The 17,659-nt window shown below is 41.9% G+C and overlaps 1 protein-coding gene across 4 annotated transcripts in view; it reads left to right on the forward strand.

Annotated features, from left to right (window-relative positions):
- LOC142659973 (colorectal mutant cancer protein) overlaps positions 1-17,659 on the forward strand; it is a 271,048-nt gene that overhangs the window by 128,859 nt on the left and 124,530 nt on the right. For all 4 annotated transcript variants that reach the window (XM_075836625.1, XM_075836622.1, XM_075836638.1 and 1 more), the window contains one exon: positions 9,359-9,472. In XM_075836625.1, coding sequence (XP_075692740.1) covers positions 9,359-9,472 — 114 coding nt within the window. The remainder of the gene's footprint in view (positions 1-9,358; positions 9,473-17,659) is intronic.

The raw sequence follows: 17,659 nt of genomic DNA on the forward strand, positions 1-17,659 counted from the left end.
ATTTTTTTTACAGCGTTCACCGTGCGCTATAAATGACATATTCACTTTATTCTGCGGGGCGATACGATTACAGCGATACCAGATGTTTATATTTTTTTTTTATGTCTTATGGCGTTTGCACAATAAAAATCTTTTTGTAAAAAATCATTTACTTTTTGTGTTACCTTATTCTAAGAGCCAGAACGTTTTTATTTTTCCATCAAAAAAGGCGTGCGAGGACTTGTTTTTTGTGTAACAAACTGTAGTTTCGATCAGTATCATTTTTAGGTACATGCGACTTTTTGGTCTCTTTTTATTCAATTTTTTGGGAGGTGAAGTGACCAAACAATTGTGATTCTGGTATGGTTTATTATTAATTTATTTTATGGCGTTCACCGTGCGGGATAAATAACAAAGCTTTGTAGTTCAGGCCGTTACCAATTATGTATAGTTTATTTGTTTATTTTTATTAATACTAAAGGTCTGATGAGGGAAAAAGGGGGATTTTTACTTTTATTACTTTTAAAACTTTTATTTTCTTATTTTTACACAACTTTTTTTTACTTTTTTACTTTGTCCCACTAGGGGACTTGAGGGCAGGAGGCCCTAATCGCTATTCTAATACACTGCACTACATGCGTAGTGCAGTGTATTAGAGCTGTCAGCAAGTGCAGTGTATTAGAGCTGTCAGCTACTCACTGACCGCAAGCAAGTCAGGACCCACTAGGCTTCCGTAGGTGGCATAGCTGGACGCCATTGTTGGGCGTCAGGTTGCCATAGCAACCATCGCTGCCCGCTATCATGTAGCGGGCCGTCGATGGTGGTTTAACCCGTAATAATCCGCGATTGCTATTGAACGCGGCTTTTCAATCAGCGGGGAAACAGCGATCGGTCCCCGCTGAAGGATCTGCGGCAACTGCTGTACGAGACAGCAGCTGTCACAGCTCCTGTATGTGTCGGGAAGACTGACAAAATGGCCATTCCTCCCGTGACGTACTATTAGGTCATTGAGCGCGAACGATAGTTACCATGACCTAATAGTACGTTCAGGAGCGGGAAGGGGTTAACCCGTTAGTGACCGCCAATACGCCTTTTCACGTTGGCCACTAATGGGCTTTATTCTGATGCATAAGCCTTTTTACAGCGCTGCATCAGAATAAATAAACAGAGCAGGGAGCTGGTAAATTTCCCTGCTCTCCGCTGCCAGATGTAGCTGAGGGCTGGGGGAGTCCCTGCACGAACGTGTGAGATCGATATAAGTATCAATCTCACCCGTTTAACCCCTCAGATGCGGTGCTCAATAGCGTGCACCGCATCTGAGTTGTTTTGGAGAGAGAGAGAGCTCCCTCTCTCTCCCATTGACACCCGGCGATAAGATCGCCGAGTGTCTGTGTCTCCGATGGCAGCCGGGGGCCTAATAAATTAGGCCCCCAGGTCTGCCTGCAGTGAATGCGTGCGAGGTCATGCCGGAGGCATGTCCTAGCAGATGCCTGTCCGTTTTAAACGGACAGGCAGTAATACACTGCAATACAAAAGTATTGCAGTGTATTATAATAGCGATCGGATGATCGCATATTAAAGTGCCCTAGTGGGACTAGTAAAAAAAGTTAAAAAAAAAAGTTTAATAAAGTTAATTTAAAAAAAATGTGGAAAAAAATGTGAAACCCACATTTTCCCCTTACAAACTCCTTTACTATTAAAAAACCAAAATAAAGTAAAAAAGTTACACATATTTGGTATCGCCGCGTCCGTAACGACCCCAACTACAGTTATTACATTATTTAATCCGCACGGTGAACACTGTAAAAAAAGAAAGAAACAACTATGGAAAAATTGCTGTTTTCTGTGAATGCAGCCTTAAAAAATTTTTTTCGAAAAAGTGATCAAAAAGTCGCATCTACTCCAAAATGGTACCAATAAAAAGTACAAGTCTTCCCGCAAAAAAAAAAAAAAGCCCTCATACAGCTGCATCGGCGGAACAATAAAATAGTTACGGCTCTTCAACTATGGAGACACAAAAACAAATAATTTTGAAAAAAAAGTGTTTTTACTGTGTAAGTAGTAAAACATACAAAATCTATACACATTTGGTATCGTTGCAATCGTAACAACCCTCTGAATAAAGTTATTGTGTTATTTATATCACACGGTAAACGGTGTAGATTTAGGACGCGAAAAAGAGTGGCGAAATTTCTGGGTTTTTTTCTATTCCCCCCTAAAAAAAGTTAATAAAAGTTAATCAATAAATATGTACCTCAAAATGGTGCTATTAAAAAATACAACTTGTCCCGCAAAAAAACAAGACCTTATACAGCTATGTCGACGCAAATATAAAAAAGTTATAGCTCTTTATAGGTCTAGAATGCGACGATGGAAAAACTTAAAAAATAGCTTGTTCATTAAAGAGGCTCTGTCACCAGATTCTCAAATCCCTATCTCCTATTGGATGTGATCGGCGCTGCAATGTAGATAACAGTAACAGGTTTTTTTTTTAAAAAACTTTCATTTTTGGCCAAGTTATGAGCTATTTTATATATATGCAAATGAGCTTTCAAATAGACAATTGGGTATTTTTTTTTTCGTTATGTCCAACTGGGTGTGTATTGTGTGTTTAACTGGGCGTGTTTACGTGTATGACGCTGACCAATCAGTGACCAGTCAGCGTCATACACTCCTCTACATGATTTACACAGCAGCGATGTGCAGCCACATAAACAGAGATTAACGTTAATCAAGTGTCCTGATAATGAATACACATGAAATCCAGCCTGGACGTCATGTGTACTCAGAATCCTGACACTTCTGAATCTTTTCTGTGAGATTTCCAGCAAGGGAAACGAAATCTCGTTTACCTCCTTAATCTCGTGAGATTACGCGTGGCTTCCTGAAATCTCACAGAAAAGAGTCAGAAGTGTCAGGATTCTGAGTACACATGACATCCAGGCTGGATTTCATGTGTATTCATTATCAGGACACTGCAGTAATGTTAATCTCTGTGTATGTGGCTGTACATCGCTGCTGTGTAAATCAATGGAGAGGAGTGTATGATGCTGACTGGTCACTGATTGGTCAGCGTCATACACGTAAACACGCCCAGTTAATCCCTTAGTGACCAGCCAATTTTAGGCCCTAATGACCAAGCTATTTTATTCGTTTTGCTATAGTCGCATTCAAAGAGCTATAACGTTTTTATTTTTTCGTCTACATAGCTGTATGAGGACTTGTTTTTTGCGGGATTAGTTGTACTTTTTAATAGCACCATTTCTGGGTACATATAATTTTTTTATTAACTTTTATTAACTTTTTTTGGGGGGATTATTAAAAAAAACTGAAATTCCACCATTGTTCTATGCGTTTTTAAATTGACGCCGTTCAATGTGCGGCGTAAATAACACATTACCTTTATTCTATGGGTCGGTACGATTACGCCGATACCACATATGTAGAGGTTTTTTTATGTTTTACGACTTTTGCACAATAAAAACACTTTTGAACTAAAATTATCTGTTTTTGCATCGTCGCTTTCCAAGAGCCGTAATTTTTTTATTTTTCCATCAATGTAGTGATTTTTTCGACTTGTTTTTTTGCGGGACGAAACGTAGTTTTGATTGGTACTGTTTTGGGGTGCATGGGACTTATTGATTCATTTTTATTATGACTTTTCTGGGGGGCAATGGAAAAAAATTGCAATTTCGCCATAGTTTTTTGCGTTTTTTTTTTACGGTGTTCACCTTGCGGTTTAAATTACATATTAACTTTATTAATGGAGTCATTACGGTCGCGGCGATACCATATATGTGTACTTTTATTTATTTTTTACACTTTTACTAAATAAAATCACTTTTTATGGAAAAAAAATGATTTTATTTATTTTTTTACTGTACTTTTTATTAATAATCTTTATTTCACATTGATTACTTATTTTATTAGTCCCACTAGGGGACTTTACTGTGCGATCTTCCGATCGCTGCTATAATGCTTTGGTATACTTCGTATACCAGAGCATTATTGCCTGTCAGTGTAAATCTGACAGGAAATCTGTTAGGACGTGCCTCCGGCGCGTCCTAACAGGCATATGTCCAGGGCAGACCTGGGGGCTTTTATCAAGCCCCCGGCTGCCATGACACCCCATCGGAGACCCGCGATTGCATTCGCGGGCCGCCGATGGGTGACAGAGGGAGCTCACTCCCTTTGTAAACAAGTTAAATGCCGCGGTCGCTATTGACGGCGGCATTTAACGGGTTAAACGGCCGCGATCGAAGTAAACTTCGATCGCGGGCGTTGGAGCAGGAGCTCAGCTGTCATCAGACAGCAGAGCCCCGGCTCCAGCCTGCACGGGGGACCCGTGCAGGACTTAGGCTAGGCGAACGTGAAAAGGCGTCAGCCTAGCCTAAGGCCCCTTAGTGACCGATGTAAAAAGGCGTATTGGTGGTCACTATGGGGTTAAAAACACAATACACGCCCAGTTGTCCATTTCAAAGCTCATTTGCATATATATAAAATTGTTCATAACTTGGCCAAAAATTAACGTTTAAAAAAAAACAAAACCGTTACTGTTCTCTACATTGCAGCGCCGATCACATGCAATAGGAGATAGGGATTTGAGAATCTGGTGACAGAGCCTCTTTAAGGTTTAAAATAGGTTGTTCATTAAGGGGTTAAGATCTCTTGTTGTTGTTCAGTAGGATCCTTCATTGCTTACTTCCAGTGGATAAAATTCTGTCCATAGTCATGTGATGACACACAGGTGCTGGGATTGTTCGAAGACACTGCTCTGATACAAATACTGTAACTGTAACGAGCCGTACACCTGTGCGTCCATCACATGACCATGGACAGAATTTTATCAACTGGAAGTAAATAATGAATGTTCCTACTGAATAACAACAAGCAGAGGTCTTAAAAACCGTGAGAAATTATATTGGAAAATTGTATAACTTTTTTAATTATACAAAATAGATAACATTAATTTGCTTAAACCAGAAAACCCTTTTAATTTGACAGAATTGAGTTATATAAACAAATATTTCCTATTTTATACACTCTCTCAAAATAATTACCTTTAAAAGCAGGGGTGTATGATAAAGGCTAGGTTAACACCACATTTGAGAATTCTCCCAAGATATTTGTCTAACGTGCCCATAGCCAGATGTGTTAGAAAAGTCACACTACGTGTTTGGCCACATCTGTATACTGTACGGTCCCAGTCCACATCTGTATACTGTACGGTCCCAGTCCACATCTGTATACTTTTGTCTCAACCATATACAAATAAATACATTTGGGACATTGACATCTTTTGCCTTTGTATTATTGTCTTTGTGGTATGATTTACCATTGGTGGGATTTCTAGAAGGCTTAGTATCCAGTTTTTTAGCTGGAGTTTGTAATGGGACCAGCTCTAGAAGTGCTCATTCTTTTATTTAATAGTTTCCGCTCTTCATACTTGGATTTTGACTACTTTTTCACAAGTTCCTTGCAAATGGGGGTTTGTATGTCGTTTTCCTAGTGCCCAGTTGGAGGTGAAGAGGTTAATTGCCGAGAACTACTTTTGCCCGCTGCAGCAATAAATCCCACTTACAGTGATTGCTTCTGCTTGTGCCTCCAAAACAACAAGATCATCAAAATAAATGTCTTTTCTGATTGCTTCACACGGCCGTTTTAAGATAAGTGTCTTGTAAAGTGGGGCTGATGCCGATCATCCTAGCAATTCAACTTGAACCTGATATATAAAAGGTTGAAGTTGGGGGGGAAAAAAAAAACCTTCGCTCTCAAGCCACAGCTTCACAAAAGTCCTAATCTAAAGAAAGTTGGAGTAAGATGCACCTAATTTATTAAGAGGCGCACACCTGTCAATACATTAGGCGCAAATAAAATCAGATATGCACTATAATTTACGCGCCTAACGGCGAGCTCCAGCCACTTTTTTTTTTAGAAAGCAGCAGAGGTGGTGTAAAAATCAAAGTTGCAAAATTTCTGTGCAATAAGCTACTTTTTGCGCAGCTTTCAACTTTTCTGCGCTAAAAAACTTGCGGTAGAAGGCTGCATAAATTCCCCCACTTTACAAGTGCGAACGCCTCTTTGACTTAGTTTCATAAAACAAACGTCTCTTTTTTTTTTTTTTATGAAACTAAAGTTACAAGTGCAGCGCTGCTCACAATGAAGCAGCCTGCACTTCTCTCTCTTCCCGTGTGTGGCGGCATCTCCCCTTCCTTCTCCCTCCTGTGGGCTTCTGAGATAACGGAGCCAGTGTGCTTGTTATCTGGGCAGATACGGTACTAAAAGTTTTGTTTTAACTCTCTAGCCTTCTCATGCCTGTGTAATATATATATATATATATATATATCTATAGATATACACAAAAGTAGGAGCAGCACTGTGATTATTTGCATATGAAGGCCAGTGCTACGCTTCCAAACAAGGAGTGACCCCTCATTGTATAGCATATATCCAAGAAAAAGAGAACGAAGCCGCACTCAAAAAAGCTTGGGTTTATTCAACCAACATCCAATTTGTTGGTTGAATAAACCCAAGTTTTTTTTTAGTGCTGCTTCGTTCTCTTTTTCTTGGATATATCTATAAACATATATGTGTATATATATATATATATATATATATATATATATATATATATATATATATATACATACACACATATATATATATACATACATACACACTACCGTTCAAAAGTTTGGGGTCACTAAAAACAATTTTGTGTTTTCCATGAAAACTCACACTTCTATTTATCAAATGAGTTGCAAAATGACTAGAAAATATAGTCAAGACATTGACAAGGTTAGAAATAATGATTTTTATTTGAAATAATAATTTTCTCCGTCAAACTTTGCTTTCGTCAAACAATGCTCCATTTGCAGCAATTACAGCATTGCAGACCTTTGGCATTCTAGCTGTTAATTTGCTGAGGTAATCGGGAGAAATTTCACCCCATGCTTCCAGAAGCCCCTCCCACAAGTTGGATTGGCTTGATGGGCACTTCTTGCGTACCATACGGTCAAGCTGCTCCCACAACAGCTCTATGGGGTTGAGATCTGGTGACTGCGCTGGTCACTCCATTACAGATAGAATACCAGCTGCCTGCTTCTTCCCTAAATAGTTCTTGCATAATTTGGAGGTGTGCTTTGGGTCATTGTCCTGTTGTAGGATGAAATTGGCTCCAATCAAGCGCTGTCCACAGGGTATGGCATGGCGTTGCAAAATGGAGTGATAGCCTTCCTTATTCAAAATCCCTTTTACCTTGTACAAACCTCCCACTTTACCAGCACCAAAGCAACCCCAGACCATCACATTACCTCCACCATGCTTGACAGATGGCGTCAGGCACTCTTCCAGCATCTTTTCAGTTGTTCTGCGTCTCACAAATGTTCTTCTGTGTGATCCAAACACCTCAAACTTCGATTCGTCTGTCCATAACACTATTTTCCAATCTTCCTCTGTCCAATGTCTGTGTGCTTTTTCCCATATTAATCTTTTCCTTTTATTAGCCAGTCTCAGATATGGCTTTTTCTTTGCCACTCTGCCCTGAAGGCCAGCATCCCGGAGTTGCCTCTTCACTGTAGACGTTGACACTGGCGTTTTGCGGGTACTATTTAATGAAGCTGCCAGTTGAGGACCTGTGAGGCGTCTATTTCTCAAACTAGAGACTCTAATGTACTTGTCTTGTTGCTCAGTTGTGTAGTGGGGCCTCCCACTTCTCTTTCTACTCTGGTTAGAGCCTGTGTGTGCTGTCCTCTGAAGGGAGTAGTACACACCGTTGTAGGAAATCTTCAGTTTCTTGGCAATTTCTCGCATGGAATAGCCTTCATTTCTAAGAACAAGAATAGACTGTCGAGTTTCACCTGAAAGCTCTCTTTTTCTAGCCATTTGGAGAGTTTAATCGAACCCACAAATGTAATGCTCCAGATTCTCAACTAGCTCAAAGGAAGGTCAGTTTTATAGCTCCTCTAAACAGCAAAACTGTTTACAGCGGTGCTAACATAATTGCACAAGGGTTTTCAAGTGTTTTCTAATCATCCATTAGCCTTCTAACACAGTTAGCAAACACAATGTACCATTAGAACACTGGAGTGATGGTTGCTGGAAATGGGCCTCTATACACCTACGTAGATATTGCATTAAAAACCAGACGTTTACAGCTAGAATAGTCATTTACCACATTAACAATGTATAGAGTGTATTTCTGATTAATGTTATCTTCATTGAAAAAAACTGCGCTTTTCTTTAAAAAAATAAGGAAATTTCTAAGTGACCCTAAACTTTTGAACGGTAGTGTGTGTGTGTGTGTGTGTGTATATACATATATATATATTTACACACAACAAAAGTATGTTTTTTTCACATTTTCAGTGATTTTGCCTGCTCATAATAAAAATTTAAAACATGGAATTAATTAAACTAATCTAGAAAATGAAAGCCTCATGAGCCTTGTAAAAATAGTTAGGATATTTATCGTGTAGAGAAGTGCACATCAGAAATGGAAAAATTTGAGCTGGACACGGGCATCAATGACCCTTGGTCATGAAAGGGATAAAGAAAACACATTTGATATATATTTTGGTTAACCAAATAGTAGAAATGATAATGGTTGTAACTTCTGTGTACATTGGTACAGCATTATGAGACCACATGGGATCAAGTCATTTGGGATCATCAAGTAATCTCTTATAATTCGATATAATAAGTGATAGACTTAGGCTATGTTCACACGGAGTATTTTGGGGGAGGAATATCTGCCTCAAAATTCAGTTTGGAACTTTGAGGCAGATATTCCTCTCCCTGCACGCCGATTTTCGCGGCGATTATCGCGCCGTTTTTCGCCCGCGGCCATTGAGCGCCGCGGGCATAAAACAGCGAGAAATACGCTTTCTCCTGCCTCCCATTGAAGTCAATGGGAGGTCCGAGGCGGAAGCGCCCGAAGATAGGGCATGTCGCTTCTTTTTCCCGCGAGGCAGTTTTACTGCTCGCGGGAAAAAGACGCCGACGCCTCCCATTGAAATCAATGGGAGGCGTTCTCGGGCCGTTTTTGCCGAGTTTTGCGACGCGGTTTGCGCGTAAAAAAACTCGGCAAAATACCCCGTGTGAACATAGCCTTTAGGTTAAGGGTACAGTTCCAAGTAACCGCTTTTGCATGCATCCGAAAACCTTGTTCACTAGCTGTGGCCAATGGCTGCACGATATTGCCGGGTGTTGCAGAATGCCTCTGTATGGAATAGCGCAGCAATCGTACGCCGCTACGTGGGAGCTTAACCTTATTTTTCATCTTTGGTTAAACAGATAAAGACTTGTTCTGTAGGAAATAAAAATATAAATGACGACTTTGGTTGGTTGCTTGTAATACTCTGTTTTCTTTATTTTTCAGCTCCATCTAGCAGCCCTGGCATCCTTAAAAGGAGACATTGTGGAGCTAAATAAGCGTGTTCAGCAGACGGAGCGGGAGAAAGACGGTTTAGAGAAAAAGCTTGCCAAATCTCAGGTAACTCAATGGGATATGTGGTTTTTAAAGGAAATAGTTAAAAAAAATAAAAAAATAGTTCCTTTGTTCTAAACTGCATTTTATTTGTGTATTACACTGTTATTAATTATGTAGTAATCCACAAATGTGATTCCTACGGGATCGAGGAGAAAGAATTATATGACAATATCATCAGCATGCAATGCTCTCTCTTATCAAGCTTCCTAAATAGGACACCGTGGGAAGGCTAAGGGTATGTTCACAACGAGTTTTTTGCAGGCAGAAAATTCCGTCTCAAAATTCCTTCAGGAATTTTGAGCCAGATTTTGACCTGCCTGCACTTTATTTGCCACGGTCTTTTTACGGCGTATTTCGGCCGTGGCCATTGAGCGTCATGGGCAAAAGATGGAGTGAAAACATTTTTTTTTGCCTCCCATTGATGTCAATGGGAGGTCAGAGATGGAAACGCGGGAAGCAAGTACATGTCGCTTTCCTGCGCGTTTTTTTTCCTTCTCGCGGGAAAAAACCGCCTTCGCCTCCGATTGAAATCAATGGGAGGCGATTTCGGACGTTTTTTGGCATGGTTTCAGACGCGGATTCCAAAAAAAAACCTGTGAACTATGCCCAAGAGCTGTAGTGTAACCCACCGCAAATGACTACAGTGCACAAGGGCCGTCTTAATTCCCGTCTCTGTAACTACAGTGTCTCCCTTTCAGTACACAGGTAGCACTTCGCTTGCCACCCTATGAATATGTTTGGTGTGTACGCCAAAATCATTTCCGGCGTCATACGCCAAACGTATACACTATACATGGTGTAAACAAAGCTTTATGGACTGTGGGGAATATTTATAAAAACTAGTAGAAAGCAAAAATGGAAGAGTTGTAGATAGCAACCACTCACCCCACGTCACCCACTTTTAAGCCGGCCTTAAAAATGTTAATGCAATTTATCGCCCTGGTCAGTTTTTTGTTTTTTTTATTCTCCTTTATACTGCAATTCTATGTTATTGTATATTAATGGGTGTAGCCCCTTTGAGAATCTCTCAATTATAAGGTGCTAGCAGCCTGGAAATGTTCTCTCTTACAAACATTACAGCCGTCTCCTTCAGTACTGTGAAGTTTTAGTTGTCGTTCTGAGGAATATCTTGTAAGATTGGTTTGTGAAATAGTTTCTTAACAGGAAGGTGTGTCTGGTATAAAAGGTTACTAAAAGCAACCCATTGTGTCTAATTTACTGGCATTACGACACGGAACCAGAATAATCAAGATTATTCATTCCTGCCCAAGAATTATGGCAATTTACATCTCACACTTAAGTCTAAGAAATGTGTAATTTATCCCGAGAAATACAAGATTTTGAGAATCCTGTGTAAAGGTAAACCCCCTCACCTTCCAGCCCCCAAGTATTACAGACCTCTGCAAAGACAGGAGGGCAGAGCAGCGCCATGGATCCGGACCTAGTGACCATGTGGTTGACTTAACCCAATACTGAGCCACACTGCCCCCCTTGTAGATGGTGCCCCACACAACCCCTCCTGTAGATGGTGTCCCACTCAACCCCCTAGTAGATGGTGTCCCACTCAACCCCCTAGTACAGACATGGGCAAACTACGGCCCGCGGGCCACATACGGCCCGTTAGGCTTTTTAATCCGGCCCGCCGAACTTGTCCAAATTATAGTAAAAACCTCCTTTTTTTTTCCCCTTTCCCTGCAATGCCCACGTTTTCCCAATAGATGGCGCACTCAAAACACATTGACCGTTGTTAATGTGGCGCGTATTTCTCTTTATTTCACTTTAATTTTCACTTCGTTTCACGTCACCATTAAGCCCTTCAGCTGCAGGTAGGATATTTAATACAGCCTATGTCTGTGTGCTTGGCAACGATACACGTGTACTGTTTGCGCGTGAAGGCGAGGGTGTCCGTGGCGAGTTTGTAGAGCGCGCGGTCAGGACAATCCATCCATGATTTTGCGGAGTTTAACACAAGTAGATATTATTGAGCTTGAGTATTTCGTTGTGTAATAATATGTTTTGAATGTTGAAAGTGATTCCATTTTTCAATAAATGTTGATTTCTTTAACTTTGCACCTTCGATTGAAACTTATTAAAAACAGACGCAATCTTGATAAATCACAGTGCGTATGTTATTTTAATCTCTTTACATTTCCTCCTCCCAGTATCTGCGAAATAGTATGTAAATGCCATATCTTGCATATTCCTTGAGACAAATTTATTAACTGATAAGGGCTATTTTTCACATTTGAAAGACAGTTAATAAATTGGGTTGTAGTGTTCTTACTGTGCTATGAGGTTTGCACACACTACATTTAATGCTTTAGTATATCCGGCCCAAACACTCCCTCCAAATGCTCCTGGCCCGGCCCCTCTGTCAAATTTTAGAACCCATTGTGGCCCGCGAGTCAAAAAGTTTGCCCACCCCTGCCCTAGTAGATAGTGCCCCACTCAACCCCCTAGTAGATGGTGCTACATACCCCTTCCTCTTGTAGATAGTACCACACACCCCCTCACCTTGTAGATAGTGCCACACACAACCCCCCTGTTACAATAGTGCCACACGGCCCCCGGGGCCCCCCCTTGTACATAGTCCGTTCCCCCCCCCACCCTCCAATAAAAAACAACCACTGATGTTGACTATTGTGAACTGCACAGGGCTGGTCAATGATCAATGTTGTTATGGAAGATTCTGGTCTTTTTTTTCCTGTTAGCACCTTCTAAAGGGGGTTTTACACGGGACAATTATTGGGCAGACAAGCATTCATATAACGCTCTTTGACGATAATTGCCCTGTGTAAACAGGGCAGCGATCAGCAGATGAACAAGCAAACGCTCGATCATCTGCTGGTCGTATCGTTTTAAAAAAAGAAAAGTATTATCGTTGTCGGCAGCACATCTCCCTGTGTAACCAGGGAGATGCGCTGCCGACATGATAACGTAGGGGGACGAGCGATCGGGGTTAGGACCGCTCATCCCCATCCATAGCTCCGTGTGACAGGAGCAAGTGAGCGCCGACAAACGATGTCTTGTTGATCGGCGCTCGCTGCGCCGGCTAAGTGTCGGCAGGCATAAAAGGGCCTTATCAGGTCATTTAAAGGGCTTAAAACAGAGATTATCCCTCCCCGAATCCAGGCAGCCAGGTATTTACATTTATTGATCTTCAAGCGTGAGATTAGTAGATCAGATTAGGGCTAAAACTCAAATTTTAAACCAGCAAAGTCCGTCACCTTCTGCATTATTTGGCAGGAGGCTTTCGGGTACAGCATTATCCTATGGTCTATTATCCCATTTCCCAATCATTTTGTACACTCACCAGCTGAACATGTGCAACCCAAATTCCTCAACATTGTTTCCCACACCTGAGGAACCCTACTCCCATTCCTACCTGAAGGAAGCTTGGTGTAGGCAAGGTAAAGCATCCAATAATTCTTGCCTAGCCCTATATTCTGGTTTAGATGTGTTGACTGTTTGCTAAGCATCTTGAGTAGGCTGAAACCCGTTTGCCATCTCTACTGTATACATTTCAGGTCACACTGCTGGTGTGTTCTGGGGAACCCCTGACCAGGTTCCAAGGAACTCCAGGGTTTTAGCGAGTCCTCAGGGAAATTATAGGTTTTGTGGCTGATATTTTTACATATTGCTAAAATGTTCGTAATCATTCATATATGGAAAGGATTTTTTTGTCTTGAGCATAAAAAAAATATTTTCTTGGCACCAAGTTTCTGTTGTTGGCTGGCAGTGCACAGATTTACTTCTCAGGGCTTCAGTAATATTATTGCTAAGGATGTTTATGTACAGTTTGGTGTTAAAATGGAATAGCTGCTGTTTTCCATTGCCATCATCACATGTAGGTGTACACAGTAATACATTTCTCTTCTGACAGAAAGATCCTGATTGTTGTGGGTTAATAATGGCCGATATGTTGAGATTTTATAAGGTGTACAAGGCCAATGCAACATTCTTCTTAGGCCCCATGCACACGAACGTAAAAACGCCTGTATTTACGGGCCGTAATTACGGCACGGCTTTACGGGCCCATGGACTTCTATTGGCCACGGGTACCGCCCCGTATGCTTACGGGAAGGTGCCCGTGCCGTTGAAAAATATAGAACATGTCCTATTTCAGGCCGTAATTACGGCACGGGCAGGTCCATAGAAGTCTTTGGGGCTCCCGTAATTACGGGTGACTACGTGTGTGCACCCGTAATTACGGGAGCGTTGCTGGGCGACGTCAGTAAATAGTCACTGTCCAGGGTGCTGAAAGAGTAAACTGATCGGCAGTAACTCTTTCAGCACCCTGGACAGAAACTACCGATCACAATATAGATCAACCTGTAAAAAAACAAAAAACGTTCATACTTACCCAGAACTCCCTGCTTCTTCCTCCAGTCCGGCCTCCTGGGATGACGTTTCATCACATATGACCGCTGCAGCCAATCACAGGCTGCAGCAGTCACATGGACTGCCGCGTCATCCAGGGAGGTCGGACAACGGCCGGGTAAGTATGAATTTCTTTTACTTTTTCTGCGGAAAGGGCTGTCCCTTCTCTCTATCCTGCACTGATAGAGAGAAGGGCTGCCGATTAGTGCAGTGCTATTTTGCAGCGAAAACGTGCCCGTAAATACGGGTGGAATACTGGTGACACCGGACCTGTATTTACGGGCACGGGTCCGTAAATACTGGTGCAATACGGGTCGAATACGTGTGACCGATGACCCGTATTTACGCCAGTATTTACGGGAGGACAAAAATACGTTCGTGTGCATGAGGCCTTAGGAGTCGTCAAGCCGCATCCCTATAAATTATTACAGAAACACCACTTGCAGTAAGTTGTGTTTTTAGTGCCGCTTGTGAAGTTAAAACATGTCCTGTATTAGGCTATGTTCACACAGTTTTTTGCAGGCAGAAAATACTGTCTCAAAAAATTGTGTTAACTGGCCCTTAAAGAGGCTCTGTCACCAGATTTTGCAACCCCTAACTCCTATTGCAGCAGATCGGCGCTGCAATGTAGATTACAGTAACGTTTGTTTTTTTTTAAAAACGAGCATTTTTGGCCAAGTTATGACCATTTTTATATTTATGCAAATGAGGCTTTCTAAAGTACAACTGGGCGTGTTTAAAGTTATGTACAACTGGGCGTGTATTGTGTATGTACATCTGGGCGTTTTTACTTCTTTTACTAGCTGGGCGTTGTGACTAGAAGTGTATGATCCTGACGAATCAGCATGATCCACTTCTCTTCGTTAACACCCAGCTTCTGGCAGTGCACAGACACAGCGTGTTCTCGAGAGATCACGCTGTGACGTCACTTCCTGCCCCAGGTCCTGCATCGTGTCAGACGAGCGAGGACACATCGGCACCAGAGGCTACAGTTGATTCTGCAGCAGCATCAGTGTTTGCAGGTAAGTAGCTACATCGACTTACCTGCAAACGCCGATAGGAGGTAGGGGTTGCAAAATCTGGTGACAGAGCCTCTTTTATCTTCTTTTTTTTTTTTTGTAAATGTTTTTATTTGGTTTCAGCAAATTTTAAAGTGTAGCTAAACGTTTGACAAACTTCTGACATGTCGTAGAGACATGTCAAGTTTGGATTGGTGGGGGTCCGAGCACCGAGACCCCCACGAATCTCTAGAACGAAGCAGCCGAAGTGCTCGTTTTCCGGAAAGCCGATGTATTAGAGTACGGACTCATAGAATTTTTATTGAGTCCGTACACAGATACATTTATTTTCCGGAAATAGCCGAACAGATACGAAGCGGCTAAGTGCTCACACACATCTGCTTTGTTCTAGCGATTGGTGGGAGTCCCAGTGCTCGGACCCCCACCTATCCAAACTTCTGACGTCACTATGACGTGTCAGAAGTTTGTCAAACGTTTAGCTACACTTTAAGTATAACGAGGGGGGAAGGGGAGCAGAGCAGGACGGAAGACACAAATCAGCATTGGTATTGTACATCCACATATCCAGTACATAATCGGACATCACATGCAGTAAGAACATCAGATTCAGAAGCTCCAAATATAAGCAGAACAATAGTTAAAGAGGCTCTGTCACCAGATTTTGCAACCCTTATCTGCTATTGCAGCAGATAGGCGCTGCAATGTAGATTACAGTAACGTTTTTATTTTTAAAAAACGAGCATTTTTGGCCAAGTTATGACCATTTTTATATTTATGCAAAAGTCCAACTGGGCGTGTATTATGTGCGTACATCGGGGCGTTTTTAATACTTTTACTAGCTGGGCGCTCTGCAGAGAAGTAACATCCTCTTCTCTTCAGAACGCCCAGCTTCTGACAGTGCAGATCTGTGATGTCACTCACAGGTCCTGCATCGTGACGGCCACATCGGCACCAGAGGCTACAGTTGATTCTGCAGCAGCATCGGCGTTTGCAGGTAAGTAGCTACATCGATCTTACCTGCAAACGCTGATGCTGCTGCAGAATCAACTGTAGCCTCTGGTGCCGATGTGGCCGTCACGATGCAGGACCTGTGAGTGACGTCACAGATCTGCACTGCCAGAAGCTGGGCGTTCTGAAGAGAAGAGGATGTTACTTCTCTGCAGAGCGCCCAGCTAGTAAAAGTATTAAAAACGCCCCGATGTACGCACATAATACACGCCCACTTGGACTTTTACTTTTAAACACACCCACTTGGACTTTTGCAAGCCTCATTTGCATAACTACAAAAATGGTCATAACTTGGCCAAAAATGCTCGTTTTTTAAAAATAAAAACGTTACTGTAATCTACATTGCAGCGCCTATCTGCTGAAATAGCAGATAGGGGTTGCAAAATCTGGTGACAGAGCCTCTTTAATCAGAAACATATGTTTAACAGATCTCATCTCTAGGTTGTATATGTTGGTCATTAACGTAGATATCGACAACAGGGGAGTGGGCTTATCTTATAGAGGAAGATGCGCGAGTCACTTATAGGCAGGCGAAAGGCTCAATCATTAGAGTAGTATAGTGTAGGCAATAACACAACCGTTCAACAAAGGGTAATTGGTGGAGCACCGACTGTTCAAGATACCATGTGGTATACTGGAAGCAGGTGTTCAGTTTCTGTTTTATCCTGGGTGGGAGCGTGTCAATAAAGGTTTCCCATAAGGAAAATAATTTTTTAACTCTCGCTTCTTTGTGCAGCGTAGCCTCCACCCAGTCCATCCTGAAAATATGAGAGCGCTTTTCTAAAAACATTTTCAGGGGTGGTGCCTCAGGCGAAAGCCATTCCTGTAGGATGGTCTTACTGGCTGCGCTATAAACTATAAACAGTATTTTTTTTCGCATTTGAAGCGCACGGAGGAGCGTCTAAAGTCCAAAATACCAAAAATTGCCCAAGAAGTGGAGAGCCGCACAAAATTAACGAAGTGTTGGAATGCAAAGCCTTCAACTCTTTTCCAAAATTGGCGGATAATGGAGCAGCCCCAAAAACACTGATAGAGGTCAGCATTCATTTCAGAACATTTGGGGCAAGCTGATGTGGGAATTCTGCCCATTAAGAAGTTTCTCATTGTCCATAGAGCCTACATATCCCCAATCTTCAGTCCATATCCCAGTAGGATTCTGACGGAAGAAGTCTTGATGCAGTGTATAAACTATCCATAATATCTTTGATGGATAGTGTGGGAAAATGTTGTAGCCAGGAATGTGCACCTGTTGTGGGGGTAATGTAATCAATAGGAGATCTCAGGAAATTATAATACAACAATATTATTCTCTTTGTATTTTTAGTTTTGAGAATTAGGTTAACCACCAGGTCTTGTGAGGGATTGGGAGAGATCTGGTGTATGATTTTTTATAATGTAACTAGAAGCCTGCAAGAATGGAAATAGCGCCTGAGAGGAGAAATGGAATTTGTCTTGAAATTCCCCAAACGCCAGTGGACGAGCGGCATCCGTCAGCAATAGATCGGAGATGCATCTCACACCTCCCCCTCCCAGCGCGTAAATATTCCAGCAGGATGTCAGTGTTGAAAATCAGGATTACCTACAAATGGTAATAATAGTAGAGCATGGGGAGTCAAGTCGGCTCTTTTGCACACAATCTGCTATGTCTTGATGACTGAGGAGAGGAGAGGGTTAAGGCGAACCTCGTCTGTCATGCTGTCACTAGGGGCATGCAGGATGTATAATAAAGACTGGGGTTTGGCAAATTGCGCCTGCACGAGAGGTTCGGAGTAGTGCGAGGTGT

Source organism: Rhinoderma darwinii, chromosome 1 (genome assembly GCF_050947455.1).
Source record: "Rhinoderma darwinii isolate aRhiDar2 chromosome 1, aRhiDar2.hap1, whole genome shotgun sequence".
Taxonomy (NCBI): Eukaryota; Metazoa; Chordata; class Amphibia; order Anura; family Rhinodermatidae; genus Rhinoderma; species Rhinoderma darwinii.